Here is a 23,604-nt window from a genome sequence, read left to right as displayed (position 1 = left end):
TTCCCATCCATGAGCGTGGAATGTTTTTCCATTTGTTTGTGTTCTCTCTTATTTCCTTGAGCAGTGGTTTGTAGTTCTCCTTGAAGAGGTCCTTCACATCCGTTGTGAGTTGTATTCCTAGGCATTTTATTCTCTTTGTAGCAATTGTGAATGAGAGTTCACTCATGATTTGGCTATTATTGGTGTATAGGAATGCTTGTGATTTTTGCACATTGATTTTGTATCCTGAGACTTTGCTGAAGTTGCTTATCAGCTTAAAGAGATTTTGTGCTGAGGCGATGGAGTTTTCTAAATATACAATCATGTAATCTGCACAACGAGACAATTTGACTTCCTCTCCTCCTATTAGAATACCCTTTATTTCTTTCTCTTGTCTGATTGCCCTGGCCAGAACTTCCAACACTATGGTGAATAGGAGTGGTGAGAGAGGGCATCCTTGTCTTGTGCCAGTTTTCAAAGTGAATGCTTCCAGTTTTTGCCCATTCACTATGATATTGGCTGTGGGTTTGTCATAAATAGCTCTTATTATTTTGAGATACCATCAATACCTAGTTTATTGAAGGTTTTTAGCATGAAGCGGTGTTAAATTTTATTGAAGACCTTTTCTGCATCTGTTGAGATAATCATGTGGTTTTTGTCATTGGTACTGTTTAGGTGATGGATTATGTTGATTGATTTGTGTATGTTGAACCAGGCTTGCATCCCAGGGAGGAAGCCGACTTGATCGTTGTGGATAAGCTTTTTGATATGCTGCTGAATTCAGTTTGCCAGTATTTTATTGAGGATTTTTGCATTGATGTTCATCAGGGATATTGGCCTGAAATTTTCTTTTTTTGTTGTGTCTCTGCCAGGTTTTAGTATCAGAATGATGCTGATCTCATAAAATGAGTTAGGGAGGAGTCCCTCTTTTTGTATTGTTTGGAATAGTTTCAGAAGGAATGGTACCAGCTCCTCTTTGTACCTCTGGTAGAATTTGGCTGTGAATATGTCTGGTCCTGGACTTTTTTTGGTTGGTAGGCTATTAATTACTGCCTCAGTTTCAGACCTTGTTATTCAACTTCTTCCTGGTTTAGTCTTGGGAGGGTGTATGTGTCCAGGAATTTACACATTTCTTCTAAATTTTCTAGTTTATTTGTGTAGAGGTGTTTATAGTATGGTAGTTTGTATTTCTGTGGGATCAGTGGTGATATCCCTTTTATCATTTTTTATTGTGTCTATTTGATTCTTCTCTCTTTTCTTCTTTATTATTCTGGCTAATGGTCTCTCTATTTTGTTAATCTTTTCAAAAAACCAGCTCCTGGATTCAATGATTTTTGGAAGGGTTTTTCATATCTCTATCTCCTTCAGTTCTGCTCTGATCTTAGTTATTTCTTGTCTTCTGCTAGCTTTTGAATTTGTTCGCTCTTGCTTCTCTAGTTCTCTTTAATTGTGATGTTAGGGTATCGATTTTAGATCTTTCTTGCTTTCTCCTGTGGGCATTTAGTGCTATAAATTTTCCTCTCAACACTGCTTGAGGTGTGTCCCAGAGATTCTGGTACATTGTGTTTTTGTTCTCATTGATTTCAAAGAACATCTTTCGTTCTGCCTTCATTTCGTTATTTACCCGGTAGTCATTCAAAAGCAGGTTGTTCAATTTCCATGTAGTTGTGCAGTTTTGAGTGAGCTTCTTAATCCTGAGTTCTAATTTGATTGTACTGTGGTCTGAGAGACTGTTATGATTTCTGTTCTTTTGCATTTGCTGAGGAGTACTTTTCTTCCAATTATGTGTTCAATTTTAGAATAATTGCAATGTGGTGCTTAGAAGAATGTATATTCTGTTGATTTGGGGTGGAAAGTTCTGTAGATGTCTATTAGGTCTGCTTGGTCCAGAGCTGAGTTCAAGTCCTGAATATCCTTGTTAATTTTCTGTCTCATTGATCTGTCTAATATTGAAAGTGGGGTGTTAAAGTCTCCCACTATTATTATGTGGGAGTCTAAGTCTCTTTGTAGGTCTCTAAGAAACTTGCTTTATGGATCTGGGTGCTTCTATATTGGGTGCATATATATTTAGGATATTTAGCTCTTCTCATTGCATTGATCCTTTTACCATTATGTAATGCCCTTCTTTGTCTTTTTTGATCTTTGTTGGTTTAAAGTCTGTTTTATCAGAGACTAGGATTGCAACCCCTGCTTTTTTTTGCTTTCCATTTGCTTGGTAAATATTCCTCCATCCCTTTATTTTGAGCCTATGTGTGTCTTTGCATGTGAGATGGGTCTCCTGAATACAGCACACTGATGGGTCTGGACTCTATCCAGTTTGCCTGTCTGTGTCTTTTAATTGTGGAATTTAGCTCATTTACATTTAAAGTTAATATTGTTGTGTGTGAATTTGATCCTATCATTCTGATGCTAGCTGGTTATTTTGCCCGTTAGTTGATGCAGTTTCTTTGTAGTGTTGATGGTCTTTACCATTTGGTATGTTTTTGCAGTGGCTGGTACCAGTTTTTCTTTTCCATATTTAGTGCTTCCTCCAGGAGCTCTTGTAGGGCAGGCCTGGTGGTGACAAAATCTCTCAGCATTAGCTTGTCTGTAAAGGATTTTATTTCTCCTATGCTTATGAGGCTTAGTTTGGCTGGATATGAAATTCTGGGTTGAAAATTCTTTTCTTTAAGAGGTTGAATATTGACCCCCACTCTCTTCTGGCTTGTAGGGTTTCTGCCGATAGATCCACTGTTAATTTGATGGGCCTCCCTTTGTGGGTAACTTGACCTTTCTCTCTGACTGCTCTTAACATTTTTTCCTTCATTTCAACCTTGGTGAATCTGACGATTATGTGTCTTGGGGTTGCTTTTCTCGAGGAGTATCTTTGTGGTGTTCTCTGTATTTCCTGAATTTGAATGTTGGCCTGTCTTGCTAGGTTGGGGAAGTTCTCCTGGATAATATCCTGAAGAGTGTTTTCCAACTTGGTTCCATTCTTCCTGTCACATTCAGGTACACCAATGAAACATAGGTTTGGTCTTTTCACATAGTCCCATATTTCTTGGAGGCTTTGTTCATTCCTTTTCATTCTTTTTCTCTAATCTCATCTTCATGCTGTATTTCATTAAGTTGATCTTCAATCTTGGATATCCTTTCTTCCACTTAATGGATTTGGCTATTGATACTTGTGTATGGTTCACGAAGTTCTTGTGCTGTGTTTTTCAGCTCCATCAGATCATTTAATTTCTTCTCTAAACTGGTTATTCTAGTTAGCAATTCCTCTAACCTTTTTTCAAGGTTCTTGGCTTCCTTGCATTGGGTTAGAGCATGCTTCTTTAGCTTAGAGGAGTTTGCTATTACCTACCTTCTGAAGTCTACTTCTGTCAATTCGTCAAACTCATTCTCTGTCCAGATTTGTTCCCTTGCTGGCAAGGAGTTGTGATCCTTTGGAGGAGAAGAGGCGTTCTGGTTTTTGGAATTTTCAGCCTTTTTGCACTGGTTTTTCCTTGATGTTGGTGACCTTCGGATGGGATTTCTGTTTTGATAACCTTTTTGGTGATGTTGATGCTATTCCTTTCTGTTTGTTAGTTTTCCTTCTAACAGTCAAGCCCCTCTGCTGCAGGTCTGCAGGAGTTTGCTGAGGTCCACTCCAGACACTGTATGCCTGGGTATCACCAGCAGAGGCTGCAGAACAGCAAAAATTCCTGCCTGTTCCTTCCTCTGAAAGCTTTGTCCCAGAGGGGCACCCACCAGATGCCAGCCAGAGCTCTCCTGTATGAGGTGTCTGTCATTCCCTGCCGGGAGGTGTCTCCCAGTCAAGAGGCATGGGGGACCAGGGACCCACTTGAGGAGGTAGTCTGTCCCTTAGCCAAGCTTGAGTGCTGTGCTCAGAGATCCATTGCTCTCTTCAGAGCCAGCAGGCAGGAACGTTTACGTCTGCTGAAGCTGTGCCCATAGCTGCCCCTTCCCCCAGGTGCTTTGTCCTAGGGAGATATGAGTTTTATCTATAAGCCCCTGACTGGGGCTGCTGCCTTTCTTTCAGAGATGCACTGCCGGGAGAGGACGAATCTAGAGAGGCAGTCTGGCTACAGCAGCTTTGAAAAGCTGCAGTGGGCTCTGCCCAGTTTGAACTTCCTGGCGACTTTGTTTACACTGTGAGGGGAAAACCGCCTACTCAAGCCTCAGTAATGGTGGATGCCCCTCCCCCCCACCAAGCTCAAGTGTCCCAGGTTGACTTCAGACTGCTGTGCTGGCAGCAAGAATTTCAAGCCAGTGGATCTAAGCTTGCTGGGCTCCATGGGGGTGGGATCTGCTGAGGTAGACCACTTGGCTCCCTGGCTTCAGCCCCCTTTCCAGGGGAGTGAATGGCTCTGTCGTGCTGGCGTTCCTGGCCCCACAGGGGTATGAAGAAAAACTCCTGCAGCTAGCTCGGTGTCTTTCCAAATGGCCACCCAGTTGAAACCCAGGGCCCTGGTGGTGTAGGCACCCAAGGGAATCTCCTGGTCTGCAGGTTGCAAAGACCATGGGAAAAGCATAGTATCTGGGCTGGAAGGCACTGTTCCTCATGGCATGGTCCCTCACAACTTCCCTTGGCTAGGGGAGGGAGTTAGTTCCCCAACCTCTTGAGCTTCCTGGGTGAGGTAATGCCCCGCCCTGCTTTGGCTTGCCCTCTGTGGGCTGCACCCAGTGTCTAGCCACTCCCAGTGAGATGAGCCAGGTACCTCAGTTGGAAATGCAGAAATCACCCACCTTCTGTGTTGATCATGCTAGAAGCTGCAGACTGGAGCTGTTCCTATTTGGCCATCTCTGTATATACTTTTATGTCTCTCTCAAATTTCCTACAGTGACAAAGTATTTTTTTAAAAAATCAGGGAAAACTATATTTAAAAACCCAGAAAATATACTGCAAACTTATGATTAAGTCTGGGTCAGCCATTGTTGGGGAATTGGTCCTTGAAGGCAGGAGAGAACAAGTTCTGGGTCCATTTATAGGGAAAATGGCAAGGATTATAGTTCACTGAAGTCTTCATGACAGAAACTGAGGGATATGACTATAAAACATGGTAATGCAATAAGAGAAGCTCAAGGGTCAGAACAAAGGAGGTCTTGGTCCCATTTTTATACTTGGTATAACATATTTGCACCGAGAAGATGGCCTTTGATTCTGAACAGCGCAGCTCATAAGGAACCAGCTGGAACACCATCAGGAGAGAATGACCAGAGCAAGGAAGGTCTGGAATACATCTCACAAGATGGATGGGAAACAGAGTAGAAAAGAGAAAACAGAGGAATGGTAGCCAGCTTTACAAACTCACAGGTTTGTTTTTTAGCTTTTGTTTTGTTCTGTTTTGAGACACCGCCTGCAGCTGCTCCTATGGGGGCAAAAAATCAGGCAGTTTCCAGGCACCTTTGCTTACCCATAGTTCTCCTCTTCTGCCTTGAGGGAGCTGATACTTGCTTTACCTCCCTCTCAGGGATACTGGGAGGATCAAAGATGATCATAATAAAATTAACAATAAGCAGCAGCCATCTGTCAACCATCAAGTAGATTCAGGGCCATGGGTACTGTATGCATACCCCCAGCTTGCAGATGACAATATCCATAGGGGGTATGAGAGCTAGGATGTAAATCTACGTTTTTCTGACTTCAAAGCCCATTTTCTCTCCACCTTCTCCTGCCACAACTCAAATAAAAGACAATAATCAATGAGACCACTTTGTAAGCCCTAAACCACCATTAAAAGTAAGGTATTATTGTTAAATGTGTCTTTAGAACACTGTATGCAATTCCTAAAGTAAATTTTTAAAAAAATCAAGCTCAAAGGCAAGTTATTAATAATAAATGAAAGAAACATGTTTTAAAAACTCACAGGTTTGACACATAGAAAAGGAATTGGATATACGTTGTGTAGCTTCAATAGGCTGAAACTGAACCAGTGGGAAGAAGTTGTAGGAGGAGCTATCTCAGCTTAATGTAGGGCAAAACAATTAGAACCACCCTCAGTGAAGCTGGCTGGCGTTGGGGTGGGGGATGAGTAACCTGTGGCTGCTTTCCAGTGGAGGCTGTGTGATCTGCTATCGTGGGTCTCTTTAATGAAGACTCTATCTTGTGGAGTCCTTTGTCTTTATTGTGGAGTCTCTTTTGTTTATTTTTTGTTTTTTGGTTTTTGTGTTGTTTTTTGGGGAGATAGGGTCTCATTCTGACGCCCAGCCTGGAGTACAGTGGTGCAATCTTAGCTCCCTGCAGCCTCAATCTCCTGGGCTCAAGTGATCCTCCCACCTCTGCCTCCTGAGTAGCTGGGACTACAGGCACGCACCACCACGGCCAGCTAATTTTTTGTGTTTTTAGTAGAGACAGGGTTTTGCTGTGTTGTCAAGGCTTGTCTCGAATTCCTGGCCTCAGATGAACTGCCCACCTCGACCTCCCAAAGTGCTGGGATTACCAGCGTAAGCCACCATGCCTGTCTCTATTGTGGAGTCTTAACCACAGACCAGATAGTTCCCTAACCGCAGGCAAATAAGGCCATATGAACACCCAGCCCCTTTATGCACTTTAAAATGTGGCTTCCCAAAACGTTTAAATATGCTATATCACGTGAGAAGAATCCCTTGACCCCAGTAGGACAAAAACAGTTTAAATTCCTTTGGCAGAGAAGAAATAGAATTTACGATCTAGTCATGAACCTATCCAGATACTAGAAACCAAAAGGGTTGTGCCTTTAGGCTGGGCGTGGTGGCTCACTCCTGTAATCCCAGCACTTTGGGAGGCTGAGGCGGGCAGATCACTTGAGGCCAGGAGTTCAAGAAGAGCCTGGCCAACATGGTGAAAGCCCGTATCTACTAAAAATACAAGTTAGTTGGACGTGGTGGCGTGCCTGTAGTCCCAGCTACTTGGAAAGCTGAGACAGGAGAATCGGATGCAGTGAGCCAAAAGCGCCAGTGCATTCCAGAGTGAGACTCTGTCTCAATAAAAATAAAAATAAAAACAAAAAATAAAAACCGAAAGGGTTGTGCCTTCAAGCAATGTTTGCCAAGCAGTCTCACTGTCTCAGGCATGTTGGTACCCACCAGTTCGGAGGAGATGCTCTGTTTGGTCACGGCGCCCACCTCAGGAATACGAGCCTTCACTTGCGCTTTAATGTAGCACTTCTCTCCTCCAGCAAAACGAATTCCTGTGATGCCCTATGAAACAAAAGTGTATCCATCTATCTATCCATTTGTTCAGTTTATTCCATTTATTGAGTGTCTACTGTGTTTCAGATGCTGTTCTGGGTGCTGGGGATAGGGATGAACAAAAGAGATGGAACTGCCCTGATGGAACTTACCTTTTAGCATTATTTACCAATAATAAAAACAGCCGAGCAGCCCGGCGCGGTGGCTCACGCCTGTAATCTCAGCACTTTGGGAGGCCGAGGCGGGTGGATCACGAGGTCAGGAGATCAAGACCATCCTGGCTAACACGGTGAAACCCCGTCTCTACTAAAAATGCAAAAAAATGCAAAAAAAAAAAAAAAAAAAAAAAATTAGCTGGGCGAGGTGGTGGGTGCCTGTAGTCCCAGCTACTCAGGAGGCTGAGGCAGGAGAATGGCGCGTGAACCTGGGAGGCGGAGCTTGCAGTGAGCCAAGATCGCGCCACTGTGCTCCAGCGTGGGCGACAGAGCCAGACTCCGTCTCAAAACAAAAACAAAAAAACAAAAACAGCCGGGCACGGTGGCTCATGCCACCAGAACTTTGGGAGGCCGAGGCGGGCAGATCACCTGAGGTCAGGAGTTTGAGACCAGCCTGGTTACCATGGTGAAACCCTGTAAAAATACAAAAATTAGGCGGGTGTGGTAGCGAGCTCCTGTAACCCCAGCTATTTGGGAGACTGAGGCAGGAGAATCTCTTGAACCTGGGAGGCAGAGATTGCAGAGAGCCAAGATAGCCACTGCACTCCAGCCTGGGTGACAGAACAAGTCTCTGTCTCAAAAAAAAAAAAAAAAAAAAAAAACAAACAAACAAAAACAGAGATAAAGTCAGGTAATAACTGTTACGAAGAAAAATAAGACAGGAATAATGAGGTGGTAATTTAGACAGCATATTCAGGGGAGGTGACTCAGTGAGGGGATGATATTTGAGCTGGGACAGAGTATGTTAGTTATTCCATCTATATTCACCTTCTCCATGCAGCCTTCTCCAAACATCTCAGCCTAAGCAGCTATCTTTCCTCTGCTTTCCCATAAGTCCTCCCCTCTTCATTCCTCAACTGGGATAATTACTCAACTATACATAGCCTACTTACTTATAAGCTTCTTGAGATCACTATTTGAATCTTTTTTGTTTTCTTTTTTGGTGACCCCACAAAGGTTCTCGAAAGATGTTGGTCAAATTAATTAATTCTATGAATTCAGAATTTTCCTAAGTTACTGAGCCCAGAGTAAACAGTAAAACTTTTTACAGCACCTGGTCCTGAACTTTCCTTCTATACCTTACCCAAGGACTTGTTTTTTTTTTTTTTTTTGTCTCCTGAGAGATATAAACAATATCTTCTCTTGGTCTGCCTAAGACCTGCCTCAAGGGGAAACATCAACATCAAAGCTCCGGTCTTGGCTGACAGCACAGCCCCAGTTCTACCCACAGAGGACATGATGGGTAACAGGATGTTCTGCCCCAAGAATGTTTACTCTCCCCCTGCTGCTGTTAGTTTCAGGAGTAGTGAACCTAAAATAATATTAAAGGCCTACAATTTTTATGGTGTAATAATGGAGATACTAGCACAAATCTGAACCTTATCAGTCCTCTGTTGAGTTGAGGCAAGTGTTGGGATGATATAGAAATGGTACCAGGGCCAGTGACAAGGAATGGGGGAAGAAAACACTTAAAATCTAGGGATCCTGGCTCAAGATTCAGCCCTTTAAAATGAAGAAGAAAATTAAATGTAAGTCATGCTGGAGGGGATTCATGGATAGCTCTATCTTATGCAGTCACAGAGCCAGGAGTCCTACAGAAGCTGGTGAGTAAAGGACTGCAGAACACAGAAGAAAAGGCTCATTCTTCCTCAAGCTCTTTATTATTTTTCTTGTGGCTTAATTTATCATGTATACATATGTAACTCATTTCACCTATTTCTCCCAGCACTACTGCTCACTCAGAGAGAGACAGGGGCATTATCCCCACTTTACAGAAGAGGACGAACTCTGAGGCTTACTGCTGAGGCTTGGCTCTCACTGCACCTGAATTCACTGGAGAGGGTTTAAGAACACAGATGTCTGTGCCCCTTCCCAGAGATTCCCATTTGATTGGTTTGCTTTGGGGCCCAGGTAGTCTTAAAAACTCCCCAGGTGTTTCATAATTTAAAGGGTTGATGCCAGGGTTGAAGACTACCATATGAAAGAGAAAGGTGTTCAAGGTAACAAAGCTTTTAAAATGATTGCAATAACCTTTGGACCCAAGTTTCTTTTTATCAGTGGTTCACAAACCTTCCCTTGTATCAAAAATCCCCTGGGTCCCCAGCAAAACTTCAGAAAAGTCTTCATTAACAACCACACCTTAAGCCACCAAGGAAAATCACAGACACCACTGATGCTGTTTACAGCTAAAAAAAAAAAAAAAAAAATCATACAGAGACTGTACTACTGCATGCACCCAGAATCAAAGCCTAAGTGCCCTACTTACCCAACACCAAAAGTCCACCCCATGAAAGCAAATTTAAAAAACTGTAATAAGCGACTATTACATCAGATGCACAGATATCAACGCAAGGACACAGGAAGCATGAAAAAGCCATAAAATATGACACTTCCAGAGGAATACAATAATTCTCCAGCAACAGATCGCAATCAAAAACAAATTTATTAAATCCCAGAAAAAAATTTAAATATTGATATTAAAGAAGCTCCATGAGATACAAGAGAATACTGAAAAACATGACAAATCAGAAAGAAAATTTAGGATTGAGAAATTTAATATGAATATGAATGAGAAATTTAATAAGGAGATGTATATTATAAAAAAGAACCAAATAGAAATTATGGAACTGAAGAATTCATTGAATTAAATACAATATACACTTAAAAGATTCAACAATAGAGGCCAGGCACAGTGGCTCATGCCTGTAATCCCAGCACTTTGGGAGGCCAAGGTGGGTGGATCACCTGAGGTTAGGAGTTCAAGACCAGCCTGGCCAACATGGCAAAACCCTGTCTCTACTGAAAATACAAAAAAAAAACAAAAAACAAAAAATAGCTGGCCATGGTGGTGCATGCCTATTATCCCAGTTACTCGAGAGGCTGAGGCAGGAGAATCGCTTGAACTCAGGAGGCAGAGGTTGCAGTGAGTTGAAACGGCGCCACTGCACTTTAGCCTGGGCAACAGAGCCAGACTCCGTCTCAAAAAAAAAAAAAAAGATTCAACAATAGACTATTTCAAGCATCTCAGAACTTGAAGACAAGTCTTTTGAAATAACCCAGTCAGACAAAAATAAAGAAAAAAGATTTTAAAAGGGCCAATCATAGTGTCTTATGCCTCTAATCCCAACACTTTGGGAGGCTGAGGCAGGAGGATTGCTTGAGCCCAGGAGTTCGTGACCAACCTGAGCAACATGGTGAGACCCCATTTCTACAAAACAAATTTAAAAATTAGCCAAGTGTGGTGGTGTGTGCCTGTAGTCCCAGCTACTTGGAAGGGAGAAGGATCACTGGTATATATATCTATATATCCACAATGGAATACTATTTGGTCATAGAAAAGAATGAAATCATGTCATTGGCAGTAACATGGATGGAACCAGAGGTCGCTATGTTAAATGAAAAACAAATGGCACAGAAAGACAAATGTCATATGTTCTTACTCCTATGTGGGAGCTAAAAAAGTTGATCCCATGGAAGCAGAAAGTGATAGATACCAGAGGCTGCGAAGGGTATATGGGTGGAGCTGGGGAAATGAAGACAGGTTGGTTAATGGGTGGTACAAACATGCAGTTAGAAGAAGTAAGTTCTAATGTTCAATAGCAGAGTGGGATGACTATAGTTCCCAACACGTAGAAATGAAAACCAAATATCCTATCATTACACATTCTATTCATGTAACAAAATATCACATATAACCCATAAATATATAAAATATTATGTAACAATTTTAAAAAGGCAAATTAAAAAGTCACCTGGGCGGGGTGCAGTGGCTCATGCCTGTAATCCCAGCACTTTGGGAGGCCGAGGCTGGAGGATCGTGAGGTCAAGAGATGGAGACCATCCTGGTCAACAAGGTGAAACCCCGTCACTACTAAAAATACAAAAATTAGTTGGGCATGGTGGCATGCACCTGTAGTCCCAGCTACTCGGGAGGCTGAGGCAGGAGAATCACTTAAACCCAGGAGGCGGAGGTTGCAGTAAGCCAAGATCGCACCACTGCACTCCAGCCTGGCAACAGAACGAGACTCCATCTCAAAAAAAAAAAAATCACTTGGAGGACTTGTTAAATTAAACAGTGTTGTACCCCACCCCCAGTTTCCCATTCAGTAGGTCTGGGGTGGGGCCTAAAATCTGCATTTCTAACAAGCCTTCCAGTGATGCTCCACTGGCAGCCTGAGGAATACACGTGGAGAATAACTGCTTTCTCTTATGCTGCCTCCTGTAGGGCCGCTGCTCTTATTTGGCGTGTAAATTTAGGACTCATAGGCTGAAAAACAGAAGGCAGGGAGGGAGATGGTGCTCCTTATGTGACATTTTCTCTTAACTTCAAACACATCCCCTGAATGTGAGATGTGTGGAGGGAACGCTATACAACCGTCACGATATCCCCGAAGGGGAGAGCTGATTCTACTGAAGGATTCACAGCCCTGAATGGGAATCTAGTATTAAGTTCGTTCTGACAGTCGACACACTGCAGTGAGAACTGAAACCCCCATGGGGTGGGAAGTGTGGGAAAGAATTCACACATATTAACCACCATGTCTAGCTAAAACTCCACATCAAGCAGCCAGCTATATTAAGAGATTAAATAGAGGGAACTGAAAGAAGCACAAGAAAGCCAAGCAAACCTTCTGTTTTTGCAAACAAACAGGCTTTAGAAGCTAGTGGTAATGAAGAAATTTGCTAGCAACGGTGATGAGTGAAGAGTCCAAGAATCTAACATTCTTTTTTCAAAAGAGTGAGGTAATCTTACCTTGGCTGCACATTTTTTTCTTTCTAAGGTATCTCATCTATCTGTTTCTATGGCTTAAACCAGAGGTTCCCAAAGATGGTAGGAGTTCCTGTCCCCAAGACAGCACTTTAGAAATCCTTTGAGGAGTTTTTTGTTGCCACAAAGATGGGGGCACTCCTGACCTTTATTGCACAGGGCCCAGGGATGTCAGGTCCTGCAGAGCCTGGGACAGTCCTGAAGAACTAATTGTCCTGGGTTGGAGGAAAAAAAAACCTGTTTGTAAATATCAGTGCCTAGCACTCAATGTTGTTTTATATGTAAACACAAAGTAATTTTTGGCATAGTCTTAATGTACAACAAATTTCCTAGGAATGCAATTACTGTGAAATGGAGAGAAAACAGTGCTTTTCTTCACTGTTTGAGAAAATTACATAGCATTTAAATTGCCAACACACACTTGTGTCTGTCTGCATTTTGGGCTGTGGCATTGACAGTCATTCAACTACTACTATACTATAAGTGTTTATGTCTTTTAGTGCATCTGGCTGTACATTTACACATGAAGTCCATATTTTTAATATAAATTAGTTTCATTTTCTTTTTCCTTTACCTTGTAGTTGGAGGCTGAATTGATAGGTTATGCTGTCTTTACTTTCTCTAGCTTTTTAAATAAAAAATTTCAAATATTCACAAAATTAAAAGAATTATACAGTGAACACCCATATACCCATCAGTTTATTCTTTCAATTTCTAAGCCTTTTTGTTATATAAATGGGGTATTCAGTCTAAGGGGGTTGGCTTAAAGCACAGCGCTGGTGTTTGTGAGAGTATAACTGGAATGTAACTCACACAGCTTGAATGAACTTGGCTTTTCTATCTCTCAGGGTGGAGATCCTGGAGCACTTTTTTCAGTGCTATCCTTCCTTGGGGGTTGTTTTTTCCCACTGGGTTCTACTAAAATCTTGGTGGGGTCCTGGATGAACTGGGGAGACTGTTCATTTACAATTCAAAACCTTTTATGATCTAGCCCCACCTGTATCCCCATCTTCTTTCCTTCCCCAAGTTGGGCTGAACTGGGCTACTTAGAATAAGAACCCTGGAGCAAGCCTGCACATTCGTGTTTGCTATTTTTCCCTGGGCCTGGAGAGCCTTCCCCTACCTGTCTGAGTTGAAATCCTAATCATTCTTCATCACCACCTCTGTAAGACCTGCTCCAATCCCCTGTTCAGCAAGGATGTTTCCTCTCTGTTCATAGCTCATTGGAACACATTTTCCAGGCGAACCTGAAGCTATTTCTGTGAGTGTGTCTGCCTCCTGGACTGAACTGAAGGGTCCTTGAGGGAGGGGTCAATCATTTTTGCATTCCTCCTGCTTAGCACCATCCCTTGCACACAGTATGTCTCAATAAATGCTTCTTGAATTTGACTGTTGATTCGAAATACAGGAGAAAGTAATAGCGTAGGCACCATAGTGACTGATTCATGTGTTTTCAAAAGTTCAGGCTTGTTTAAACCCACAACAGGTTCTATCCATCAAAAAAATGTTCTATTCACCAGTTCTGACTTAGAGAAATGTGGAAGCTATCAAAGAGAATTGATCAGTTTATAAAATATCTGTGGCCCTGTTGGTCTACGAGAACAAAACACAATCGATACCATTATTAGAAAAGAACCAAAGGATTATAAAACAGAAATACAGGTTTGGGATTAAAATATGTTAAAAGAATATTTTTGATACATGAACATCTCAATAAAGATGAATCTTTTCTTATTCATCTCTGTAGCTCCCTTTGCATATCTTAATATTGTGGCACACCACAGGTATTCAATTTCTGGATTGAATAATGTGTGTTGGGGAGTCACATTTTATTAGTTTATATTGAGTAGTACAAAGAAAAAATGATTTTACCCTGTCCTGGGTCTTGCAGTAAAAGCCTTTAATAAGTGCAGAGAAATTATACTTGTGCATTGACCAGAATCATTTGCAAAGCTATGACTAAACAAAGTGCAGCTGGGCACATATAGAGCTGCAGAGGCTGTCCCCAGGGCAGAGATCATTCTGAACATAGTCAGTCAGTCCTTGTCATGATCAAATAATATCCAACATCACAGCAGCTCTAATGTTAGCATCTGTTGGGTATTCAAATGGACTTATGAGGTATATTTTGGTACCAACAAGAGGAGTGCTTTCACTCAAATGAAAAGCACCTTTAGCTTTTCTCATCAATCAGAGGAAGATGGGTCGATGAGGTGTTTGTGGACCAATAAACTATCAGAAGAGACATTATTTTCAAGAGCCTTTTTTCATTATGAAGTTTCACCTACTCCATCTGCAGATTTAACAGGAGAACACAAATAGTGATGCCTCTTCCTCATCGTGAAACATGAAAGGGCATAAAATATTTATGTTGGCCAGGCCAGGCCAGGGGCAGTGGCTCACGCCTGTAATCCCAGCACTTTGGGAGTTCAAGGTGGGCAGATCACGAGGTCAGGAGATCGAGACCATTCTGGCTAACACGGTGAAACCCCATCTCTACTAAATATACAAAAAAATTAGCAGGGCGTGGTGGGGGCGCCTGTAGTCCCAGCTACTCTGGAGGCTGAGGCAGGAGAATACCGTGAACCCAGGAGGCGGAGCTTGCAGTGAGCCGAGATCCCGCCACTGCACTCCAGCCTGGGCGACACAGTGAGACTCCATCTCAAAAACAAAAACAAAAAACAAAATTTATGTTGACCAACAGGAAATTCAGCCTGGAGTGACACTTTGGTTTGCAGATGTACACTGAAACATTGCTGCACAGCTTAATGTCTCAAATTGCCTGTAAATGAAATTTTTGTTAAAAAATCAAAACAAAACAGTCTCTCCTCTTCAAAGGAGATGTGAATGTTTTATCTCTAATATGCTATGGTCAGAAAACATATGCTATAATAGGAGAATTTGCTCATGGTAATTTTCCGGATTACATAGGAAATCAGAATTGAGAAAAGTATGTAAGTAGATCCCACTTGTTGCTGATGAAATTATTAGGTCATTAAAATTTCCCTGTACTTCAGAAATTTAAGTTTCAAATCTCACAACATTCTTGGATAGTTTTGAGCATTTCATTCATCGTGTTACAGAAATCCGCTTGAAAAGAAGTAGCTCCTTCAAGTCTTTCTGCCAAGACTTTATATAATTCTAAGAAGAACTTGCTCTTTTCAGTGCTATGGTACTGTGGGGGTTTTTTTCCCCACATTTAAAAATCAAGTTTTATTTTGATTTCTAGGAAATACCTTTAATTTCCTAGAAGTAAAAAAATTTTTTCAAAACAGCTAAATCCTTGTGTATATGAATTCAATGAAGGTGGTTCTTTTTGTTTTTGGTATTTTACAACTGAAGTGTTGTTTTTTTCTTTTGCAAATATGAAGGACAAAGTTTGGTCCTTTCTCAAAGAGAATATGCTATATGACATATGTGGATTAGTGGCACTACAGCTGCTATAAAGAACAGTTACCGTTTGGATGTGTGTGAGAAATGCTGCTTCTCCATGAATTGGAAAAGTCCCCCAGGCTTGCCTGGTTAAACTCTGTAAAGGCATGAAATATACTTACATTCTGGAAATCATTAACTTCAATTGCTTCTTCAGCTCCACTTCCCATTTTAAAGGTCTCCATGTTGTTCCCAGCATCTATTTCCATTGACCCATCTTGTAATTTCCCATTGATACTCATGGTGTAATGGACATTGTAAATCTGAAAGTGAGCATAAGAGTTAGTGATGCTTTCTTTTTTGAGCAATTCAGGGCTTATCTTTAGAATGGCAGTCTTTGAGGTAGCGTCCATATGTTTCAGAGATACTTGGGATAGTCCTTAATAATAATACATTTATATACAAAGACTTCATTCATACAGCAATTAGTTAATGCAATGATTTCCTTAAAAACACCTTATGAGTAAAACCTTTGGTTGTCTCTGACACCTATTCCAACAGCTCAGTAATTTGCAACGCTGGCTGTACTTTAGAAGCATCTGGGTAGACTCTCTGGGTACCATGCCTGGGTTTCACCCTGGACAAATCAAATCAGAAGTTGTGGGGAGGGCGCGTGGGCATAGGTCTTTCTTATTCTAAAGCTCAACTCTATTATGCATCTGGGTTGAGAACTATTGATGGATAAATCGAAATTGAGGAGGCAGAAGGTTAATTGGGCTCCCAGCTGAACATGTCTGCAGTGGCACCTCAGTTTCACAAGTTGTTTTCATCCTTTGGTCAAGATTAGTCATGGAGTGCCTTAGGCATATGGTATATGGTATTAGGTATATGAAAAGGACTGCAGACAGGACCAGGGTACGCTTGATATAGAGCAGCATGTGTGGAGAGGAAGGCCGATGTGCACGTTTGTTTCCGTTCAAAACGGTAGTACTCCCTGAACGACTCCATGGTGCTGTAGGGCATTTTGTTATGAGATGTGTGGGGTGTGTGGAAGAGGGGAAGGGACCTGGCACTGCAGAAGAGATTCCGGTCCAGGAATCAGGAAAACAGGTGGCCATACCACTCATCTCTGGATCTTGTGAGTTGCCATGAGTGTAGAATGAAGTTGGACCTCATAGGTGGCTTTCATCAGTGTACTTAGAACTGTTGGGATCTCATGGGCATGGCCTAAAGGTGAGGATGGCACTGTAGTACTCTGTTCTCTCCTGTCCATCCACAGTCTAACCAGAGTGGCTCTGCTTTTTCTGTCTTATGTGTTGCATTTCTGAGTAACATTTTGTTAGAAAGACAAATTTCAACACTTAAAACATTTTTTTTTTTTTAAGTTTGCCACTAATTAGCCCACCCCAAGGGCTCAGACACCTGATTACTGCACTGGTTTCAAAATAACTCAGATGCTGCTCCTGCTCAGTGTGCGCTGTCCTGGTAGACCTTTCCGTGTGTCAGGGCTAGGAGGTGGGTTTGTTTTTTGGATTTAGATGCATATGGATGTATAGCTATATATCTTACATATGATATATTACATATCTTGTATATAAATTGTAGATGTATATGTACACATATATATAAATCTTTAAAGGGGAGGAGTGAGAACTGATGAAAAACTGTTGCTACTTAATGTCAGGTCAGCCAGTCAAAACTGCAAATAGCTCAGATCCAATTCAAGTCTGATTTTTCTTCCTCATTATGAAAAGTGACTGCTACATGCACAAACACTGGAAGAAGGATCTGTTACTGTTGGATCTATTTCTTGCAGAAAACTCATTATTACAAGACCCATGGTGCACTATTTTATTATCAGCAGAGATACAGAAATGGCTTTGCTATCCAGCACCCTTTTAGGAACAGCATTCATTCAGCAGCACAGAAAATACCAGTGTCCTGTTTCAGCTCAACCATCCCTCATCGCCCCTCTTTCCCTGTCTCTTTCTGAGGAACTTAGATGTCTGCAATTTACTGTCTCCTAGGCTTCCCTGATCACAAGAACCACTCCTAGGGGTTCTGAATTACTGGAGCTGGAGCACAGCCCACCAGTCTCTTTTCCCCTTGCCCCTCAGGTGGCCCTTATGATCAGCCAGGTTTTGGAAACCTGTTTTCTTTGGCTGTGAGACTCCTGCAGGTGAGATTTGGAAAGCAGGCTCTGTTCTGTCCGGTGCTCTCTGAGCAGCCAGTGTTCATATGGGTCAGCGACAACTGTCAGAAGGAGCCTGGCAGGCAACACCCATGTGAGTGTCTTCCACTCATGTGACAAGAGGTTCGGTTTTTGTTTTTTGTTTTTTAAGAACATTGCACATAAGCTTTTACTAGTGAAACAATGCAACATTTAAGAACATAACCATTTCTAAATTCTTAGCAGTTCTTAAGGAGACAAGGTTGTCACACTAGAAGAGTGGTCTGTGGTCTGAATTTCACATTCCTCCACCACTACCTCTGGCTGTCTCCTCCCCAACAAAGCCTCCCTAACTAGGTGCAGGGGTGTCCAATCTTTTGGCTCCCCTGGGCCACAATTGAAGAAGAGGAATTGTTTTGGACCACACATAAAATACACTAACACTAACGATAGCTGATGAGTTTTTTAAAAAAAAATCTAAAAAAAGAATCTCATAATGTTTTAAGAAAGTACGGGCCGGGCGCGGTGGCTCAAGCCTGTAATCCCAGCACTTTGGGAGGCCGAGACGGGCGGATCACGAGATCAGGAGATCGAGACCATCCTGGCTAATACGGTGAAACCCTGTCTCTACTAAAAAATACAAAAAACTAGCCGGGCGATGAGGCGGGCGCCTGTAGTCTCAGCTACTTGGGAGGCTGAGACAGGAGAATGGCGTGAACCCGGGAGGCGGAGCTTGCAGTGAGCTGAGAGCCGGCCACTGCACTCCAGCCTGGGCGGCAGAGCAAGACTCCGTCTCAAAAAAAAAAAAAAAAAAAAAAAAGAAAGTACGAATTTGTGTTGGGTTGCATTCAAAACCGCCCTGGACCGCATGCAGGACAAGGTTGACATAGGGCATCTTGGTTGTGCAGCTGCAGCCCACCTTTTTTTTTTTTTTTTTTGAGATGGAGTCTTACTATGTCACCCAAGCTGGGGTGCAGTAGCACCATCTCGGCTCACTGCAACCTCTGCCTCCCAGGTTTAAGCCATTCTCCTGCCTAGCCTCCCAGGGAGCTGGGACTACAGGCATGCGCCACCACGCCTGGCTAATTTTTTTGTATTTTTAGTAGAGATGGGAGTTCACCATGCTGGCCAGGCTGGTCTTGAACTCCTGACCTCAAGTGATCCTCCTGCCTCGGCCTCCCAGAGTGCTGGGATTACAGACCTGAGCCACCATGCCCAGCCTGCTACCCACCTTTTATGTGCACCGTGCCATCTGCATGGGACAGCAATGAAAAGCTCATGCCCTCCTGAAGCTACTGGGGGAGGTTGCGGGGGGAGGAGGCAGTCCAGTTTCTAACATACTGGACTCTGAGCTGGGGACGAGGCTGGGCTGTTGGAGCAGCATTTACCTTATCTGCTCTAAGTCCATGGAACTGTGGACACCCAAGGATATTTTTATCCAAATAAGATGAAATTTATTATTTCCCAAAATTCTGCTCAATATGGTGCCTTTTACAGCCAAGGATATTTGCTAATGAGTTTTTAACAAGGCCTACGTTCTATAAGATTAATTACATGTTTGGGAAAATGTCTAGAAAAATTAGTCTGAGAGGAAAGGCCCCAAGCAATGATCTCTTTCCCTCATCCCACAGGGTAGGGTTGTCAGTTATCTCATACTGGTGGAAATTTCCCATATTTCAATGCCTTGTTCCATTTACAATAATGTGGATGAAAAATGGCCTCAATATTGGAGCCCAGTTCAGTTGTACCCTGATTATTAGTACTCCGGTGCTTCATAGTCCTCCAACTAAATTTCCTTAAACCTGTCCTAAGGGGATTTACCCACATGAAAGGGATAGGTGGTGAATTACAGCTGGTTCTCCTCTATAAACCAATACAGAGGAGCCGAGGCACAGATAATCCCCAAGAGTGGATAATCCATCTGGTATGACAAGTCTTTCTGTTTGACAGAGACTTACCTCTTTTGATTACATTTTGTCTGAGCTACCTAGATTTGTATTCAGGCAAAGAGACCTGTGCGTGTGCTATGCGTAGATGGTGCCAAAGTTACTCTATTTAGTATTTTGTGATTTGTTTTTCATACTTAAGTCATATGGATCAGGGAGAAAAAAACTATCGTGGTTTTCTTCATTCTCCTGTCTGTGTAGGATATAGTAATAACTTTGATTGTTGGCAATAAAATGTGATTCACTGTTCCTCTGCATTCTTAGAATTTAATACTGCTCTCCTGAACCAGACAACCAATCATCTTGCAGTAAAGTAAAAGATATGAAAAAAGGGAGTTGTGCTTATTCAGTATGATTGTTTAATTCCTTTTTAGAAGCTTGTCAGTTAGTGAAGTTTACCTTGAATAATTAAATGCCAAGTGGTATTCATTTTAAAATATATATCATGTCCAGAATCTTTACCCAAAAAAAAGCATAGCTATTTTTATCCCCCATTGACCTATACCACTGAGGCTTTGTTATTTAAAAGATAGCATTTTAAATGCTATCTACAGGCGGTGGCTCACGCCTGTAATCCCAGCACTTTGGGAGGCCGAGGTGGGCGGATCACGAGGTCAGGAGATCGAGACCATCCTGGCTAACACGGTGAAACCCCTTCTCTACTAAAAATACAAAAAATTAGCCTGGCTCAATGGCGGGCGCCTGTGGTCCCAGCTACTCGAGAGGCTGAGGCAGGAGAATGGAGTGAACCCGGGAGGCGGAGCTTGCTTGTAGTGAGCCGAGATGGCGCCGCTGCACTCCAGCCTGGGCGACAGAGCAAGACTCCGTCTCAAAAGAATAATAATAATAAAAAAAGATATCGTTTACATTCTAAAACTACAGAATTTCCCGAAGAGATGACAATCTAAACTCCGCTATTAATGGAGATGTAGATACTGAAATCATTCTCTTATTCACATTTGCTGTTTCAAACATGAGCATCTGGCCCAGCTTCTATATTTAAAATACAGATACATTAAGGCACTTTTCAAATACCCACAAAATACAGTGCAATTCTGATCTTACAAATCGATGCTTGTAAATTTGATATAGTTTCTAAAACAGACTCGGTGCTAAATGGCATGCTTATCTACATTAGACATTTGAGTTAAAAATACAAATTATGCAGTGACTGCAGAAGATGTGATGTGTAAAATGGTTGAATTGCTTTCAGCACCATTTTCTGTAAGTACTGGAATTCGTTCATGCTTTGCATTTCATGGTAGGAGAGAGAGGAAAAAACAGCAGTCACCAATCCTCTGAGGATAGTGATTATGAAAGAACCCTTTGTGTGTGCCCTGGAGATGGAATTCTTTTCCATTAGTCGAAATAAGCTTATACCAGACCTGGCAGTGGTCATCAAGATAAAATGCCCCCTTTTACATAGGTGAACACATTCAGAGTATTTAGAGAACACACTGGAGCTCTGCCCAGTCAACTTAGAGGCAGTCTTTATACTCCTGAAGAGCCATGGAGCTTTAAAATAAATAGTTGCATACAAAGAAAGTAGGGCAGCAGTCAGTAAAACACCTACTATTAAATCACATGTGATGACTAGGCCAGAATGAATTGTTAAAAGAGATTTTCCACCTTTAAGGAAGTTAGACTTTTTGTTTGTTTGTTTGTTTGTTGTTTTTGTTTTCCAGAGAGAGAAGGGAATGTTCATGGCTGGGTCACAAAAAAACCTTCTGAAAGGCAAAAATTCCTTCCCAATGAGTCTGAATATGGGTCTGAATATTCCTCCACTGTCTTTGTCCTGGATTTTACATCCATAGCCTTTCTCAGCAGGGAGAGAGGCCTTAGAGATCATCCAGTTCCATTTTTTCCCTTAAGGAGGAGTATACTGAGGCCGAAAGGTGACGTGCCTTCCCCACTGTCACGCCACTGCTTAGCGGGAGATGGCCGAAAACGGCCTTTCTCGGACCGTCCACTGCATTCTCCCCTACTCTATGCTTCAATCTTCTCCTGTGAAACCTTCACTTGCTTTTCTACAAAGCTGACCTAAGGCGGAAAGTTGCGTGCCAGAGTGGGACTGGAGAGAGGAGCTCACGCTGGGCCGGAGGGGTCCTGCGGCAGCCGCGCGTCCCTCGCCGGCCCGCGCTCGGGCTCCCCCTAGGGGCACCGTGGACGACACGGGTGTCCCCGCGCGCCGCCCTCTGGACTTACGTGACTGTCGCTCCCCTTCCAGAAGTAGAAGGCCCCGATGGCCCCGAAGAGCAGCAGCACCGCCCCTGAAATGAGGACCACGGCTCCCACCTTGAGCAGCCGCGCGGGGCTAGAAGGCTTCACCGTCACCGTAGCGTACGCCTGCGGACCGGGGCGGGAGAGGGACCGTCACGTTTGTGCCGCCCGCACCTGCGGCCCCGCGCGCACCCGGACCCACGCGGTGGCCGCCAGGGAGTGGGGAGTCGGGCGAGAAACAGCTCGCCCGGGCTCCTACGGGTGCCCCTTTCGCCGCCCTCCCTCCCGAGTGTCCTTTGCAATCCGGCGAGGAAGTGCGGTGAGCAAACCTCGCAGCGCGGGGCCTTCGCCCCACGACCTGCACCCTCCACTGGCCACGGGACGCCCTTCCGTACCCGCCTGTGGATGCCGTGCCCCCTGCACACTCATACGCGTGGGGCAACACCCCACGCACACATTTGGAACCCAAATTTATCCCCCCCGCCAACATACTCATTCGGTGGCATGCATCCCTGAGTCCGAACTGTGGAACCAGATACTCACCCCGGGCCCTGCGTGTGGAATCCCTGGCGGTACTCACCGGGGGGCTGCAGAATTCCACGTCATCAGGTCCCACCAGGGCAATGGGAACTTTGTCGGAGTTCTCTGTCATGGTTGCGGCAGGAGGAGCGAGGCACTCGCAGACTCGCTGGGCGCCCTAAGCTCTGTCCCGCTGCCCCGACGTGCAGGGCATTTCAACGCCGCGCGCACACAGGGTGCACGGTCCCGCCTGGGCCAGCCCAGCCGTCCCCACCCCTTCCAGCGCCTCACCTCTCCCCTCCCTTCTCTCTTCTGCCGCGGGCAGCTAGTCCTGCACTCCCGGATGCCCCCTTTTTTCCTCACTCTATCCTGTCTACTAACCCCCAAACAGCATCCCGGTGACTCTGAATGTGTGAGGGTGGTTGCATCCCTCAGAGCGGGATGCTGAATCCTGGGACCCAAAGAAATAAAGTGCCAGGGCAGTAGCCATGCAACGAGGATGTCTTAGAATGTCATTGGACTCTGCTGTGACACCTGGCTGGAGGCCATTTCCTGCAGGGTCTTTGTATGTGTGTGTTGGGGTGGGGGTGGGGGAAAGATGGCTCATGGAAGGTGAAGGAGAAGACAGCAGAGTGGCGCAGGTGGACAGGAGACACTGGCCTAAGAGTGTCAGGGTTAGGCCACCTTCTCACTGGCCTGGCATTGCTGGATGGCCCCTAGGACTGAAAAACGGAGCAGGGTCTTGGAGATGGCTCCTTGCCACCAATTTTTCTAGGGGGTGGGTACAACTGCAGCAAAAGTGAGAGCTAAGTAGAGCGGGGCTGGAGGGAAGGAGTTGGGGAGACCAGAATAAAAGCACACTCTGGTTGGTTGAATAAATTAAATAAGTGCAAACAAAAGCAACAATGGCAAAGCGCGCGCGCGCGCGCGCACACACACACACACACACACACAGAGAACTGATGTGTCCAAAGAAATAACACAAATATATATGTGTGTGTGTGTGTGTATATATATATGTATATGTGTGTGTGTGTATATATGTATATATGTGTGTGTGTGTGTGTGTGTGTATATATATAATTTTCACTTTTGGAAATGCCATCTTCCGGTTCCAGGATACATGGTACTTCATTTGGATCCAGGCTTCCTTAATTCACATTCGATTCTAGCTTTGTGCAGAGCCCTCTGGTGAGGTGTAAGTGAGGAGCACTGGTGCATGGGAGGGATTGAGGCTTCCCCAAAGGGCAGCGGGAGATTGCA

General features: G+C 43.6%; 1 protein-coding gene across 1 annotated transcript in view; it reads right to left on the bottom strand.

The window, feature by feature from the left end:
* CNMD (chondromodulin) overlaps positions 1 to 22,703 on the bottom strand; it is a 36,611-nt gene extending 13,908 nt beyond the window's left edge. Inside the window, exons 1-4 of the mRNA XM_010376263.2 lie at positions 22,403 to 22,703; positions 21,808 to 21,948; positions 15,669 to 15,809; positions 7,027 to 7,140 (exon numbers count right to left, since the gene is read on the bottom strand). Coding sequence (XP_010374565.1) covers positions 7,027 to 7,140; positions 15,669 to 15,809; positions 21,808 to 21,948; positions 22,403 to 22,474 — 468 coding nt within the window. The 5' untranslated portion in view covers positions 22,475 to 22,703. The remainder of the gene's footprint in view (positions 1 to 7,026; positions 7,141 to 15,668; positions 15,810 to 21,807; positions 21,949 to 22,402) is intronic.
* Between the last annotated feature and the right edge of the window lie 901 nt (positions 22,704 to 23,604).

Source organism: Rhinopithecus roxellana, chromosome 18, assembly GCF_007565055.1.
Source record: "Rhinopithecus roxellana isolate Shanxi Qingling chromosome 18, ASM756505v1, whole genome shotgun sequence".
NCBI classification, from domain to species: Eukaryota; Metazoa; Chordata; class Mammalia; order Primates; family Cercopithecidae; genus Rhinopithecus; species Rhinopithecus roxellana.
The sequence above is the reverse complement of the archived record's forward strand: the minus strand, read 5'-3'. Positions and strand labels throughout refer to the sequence as shown.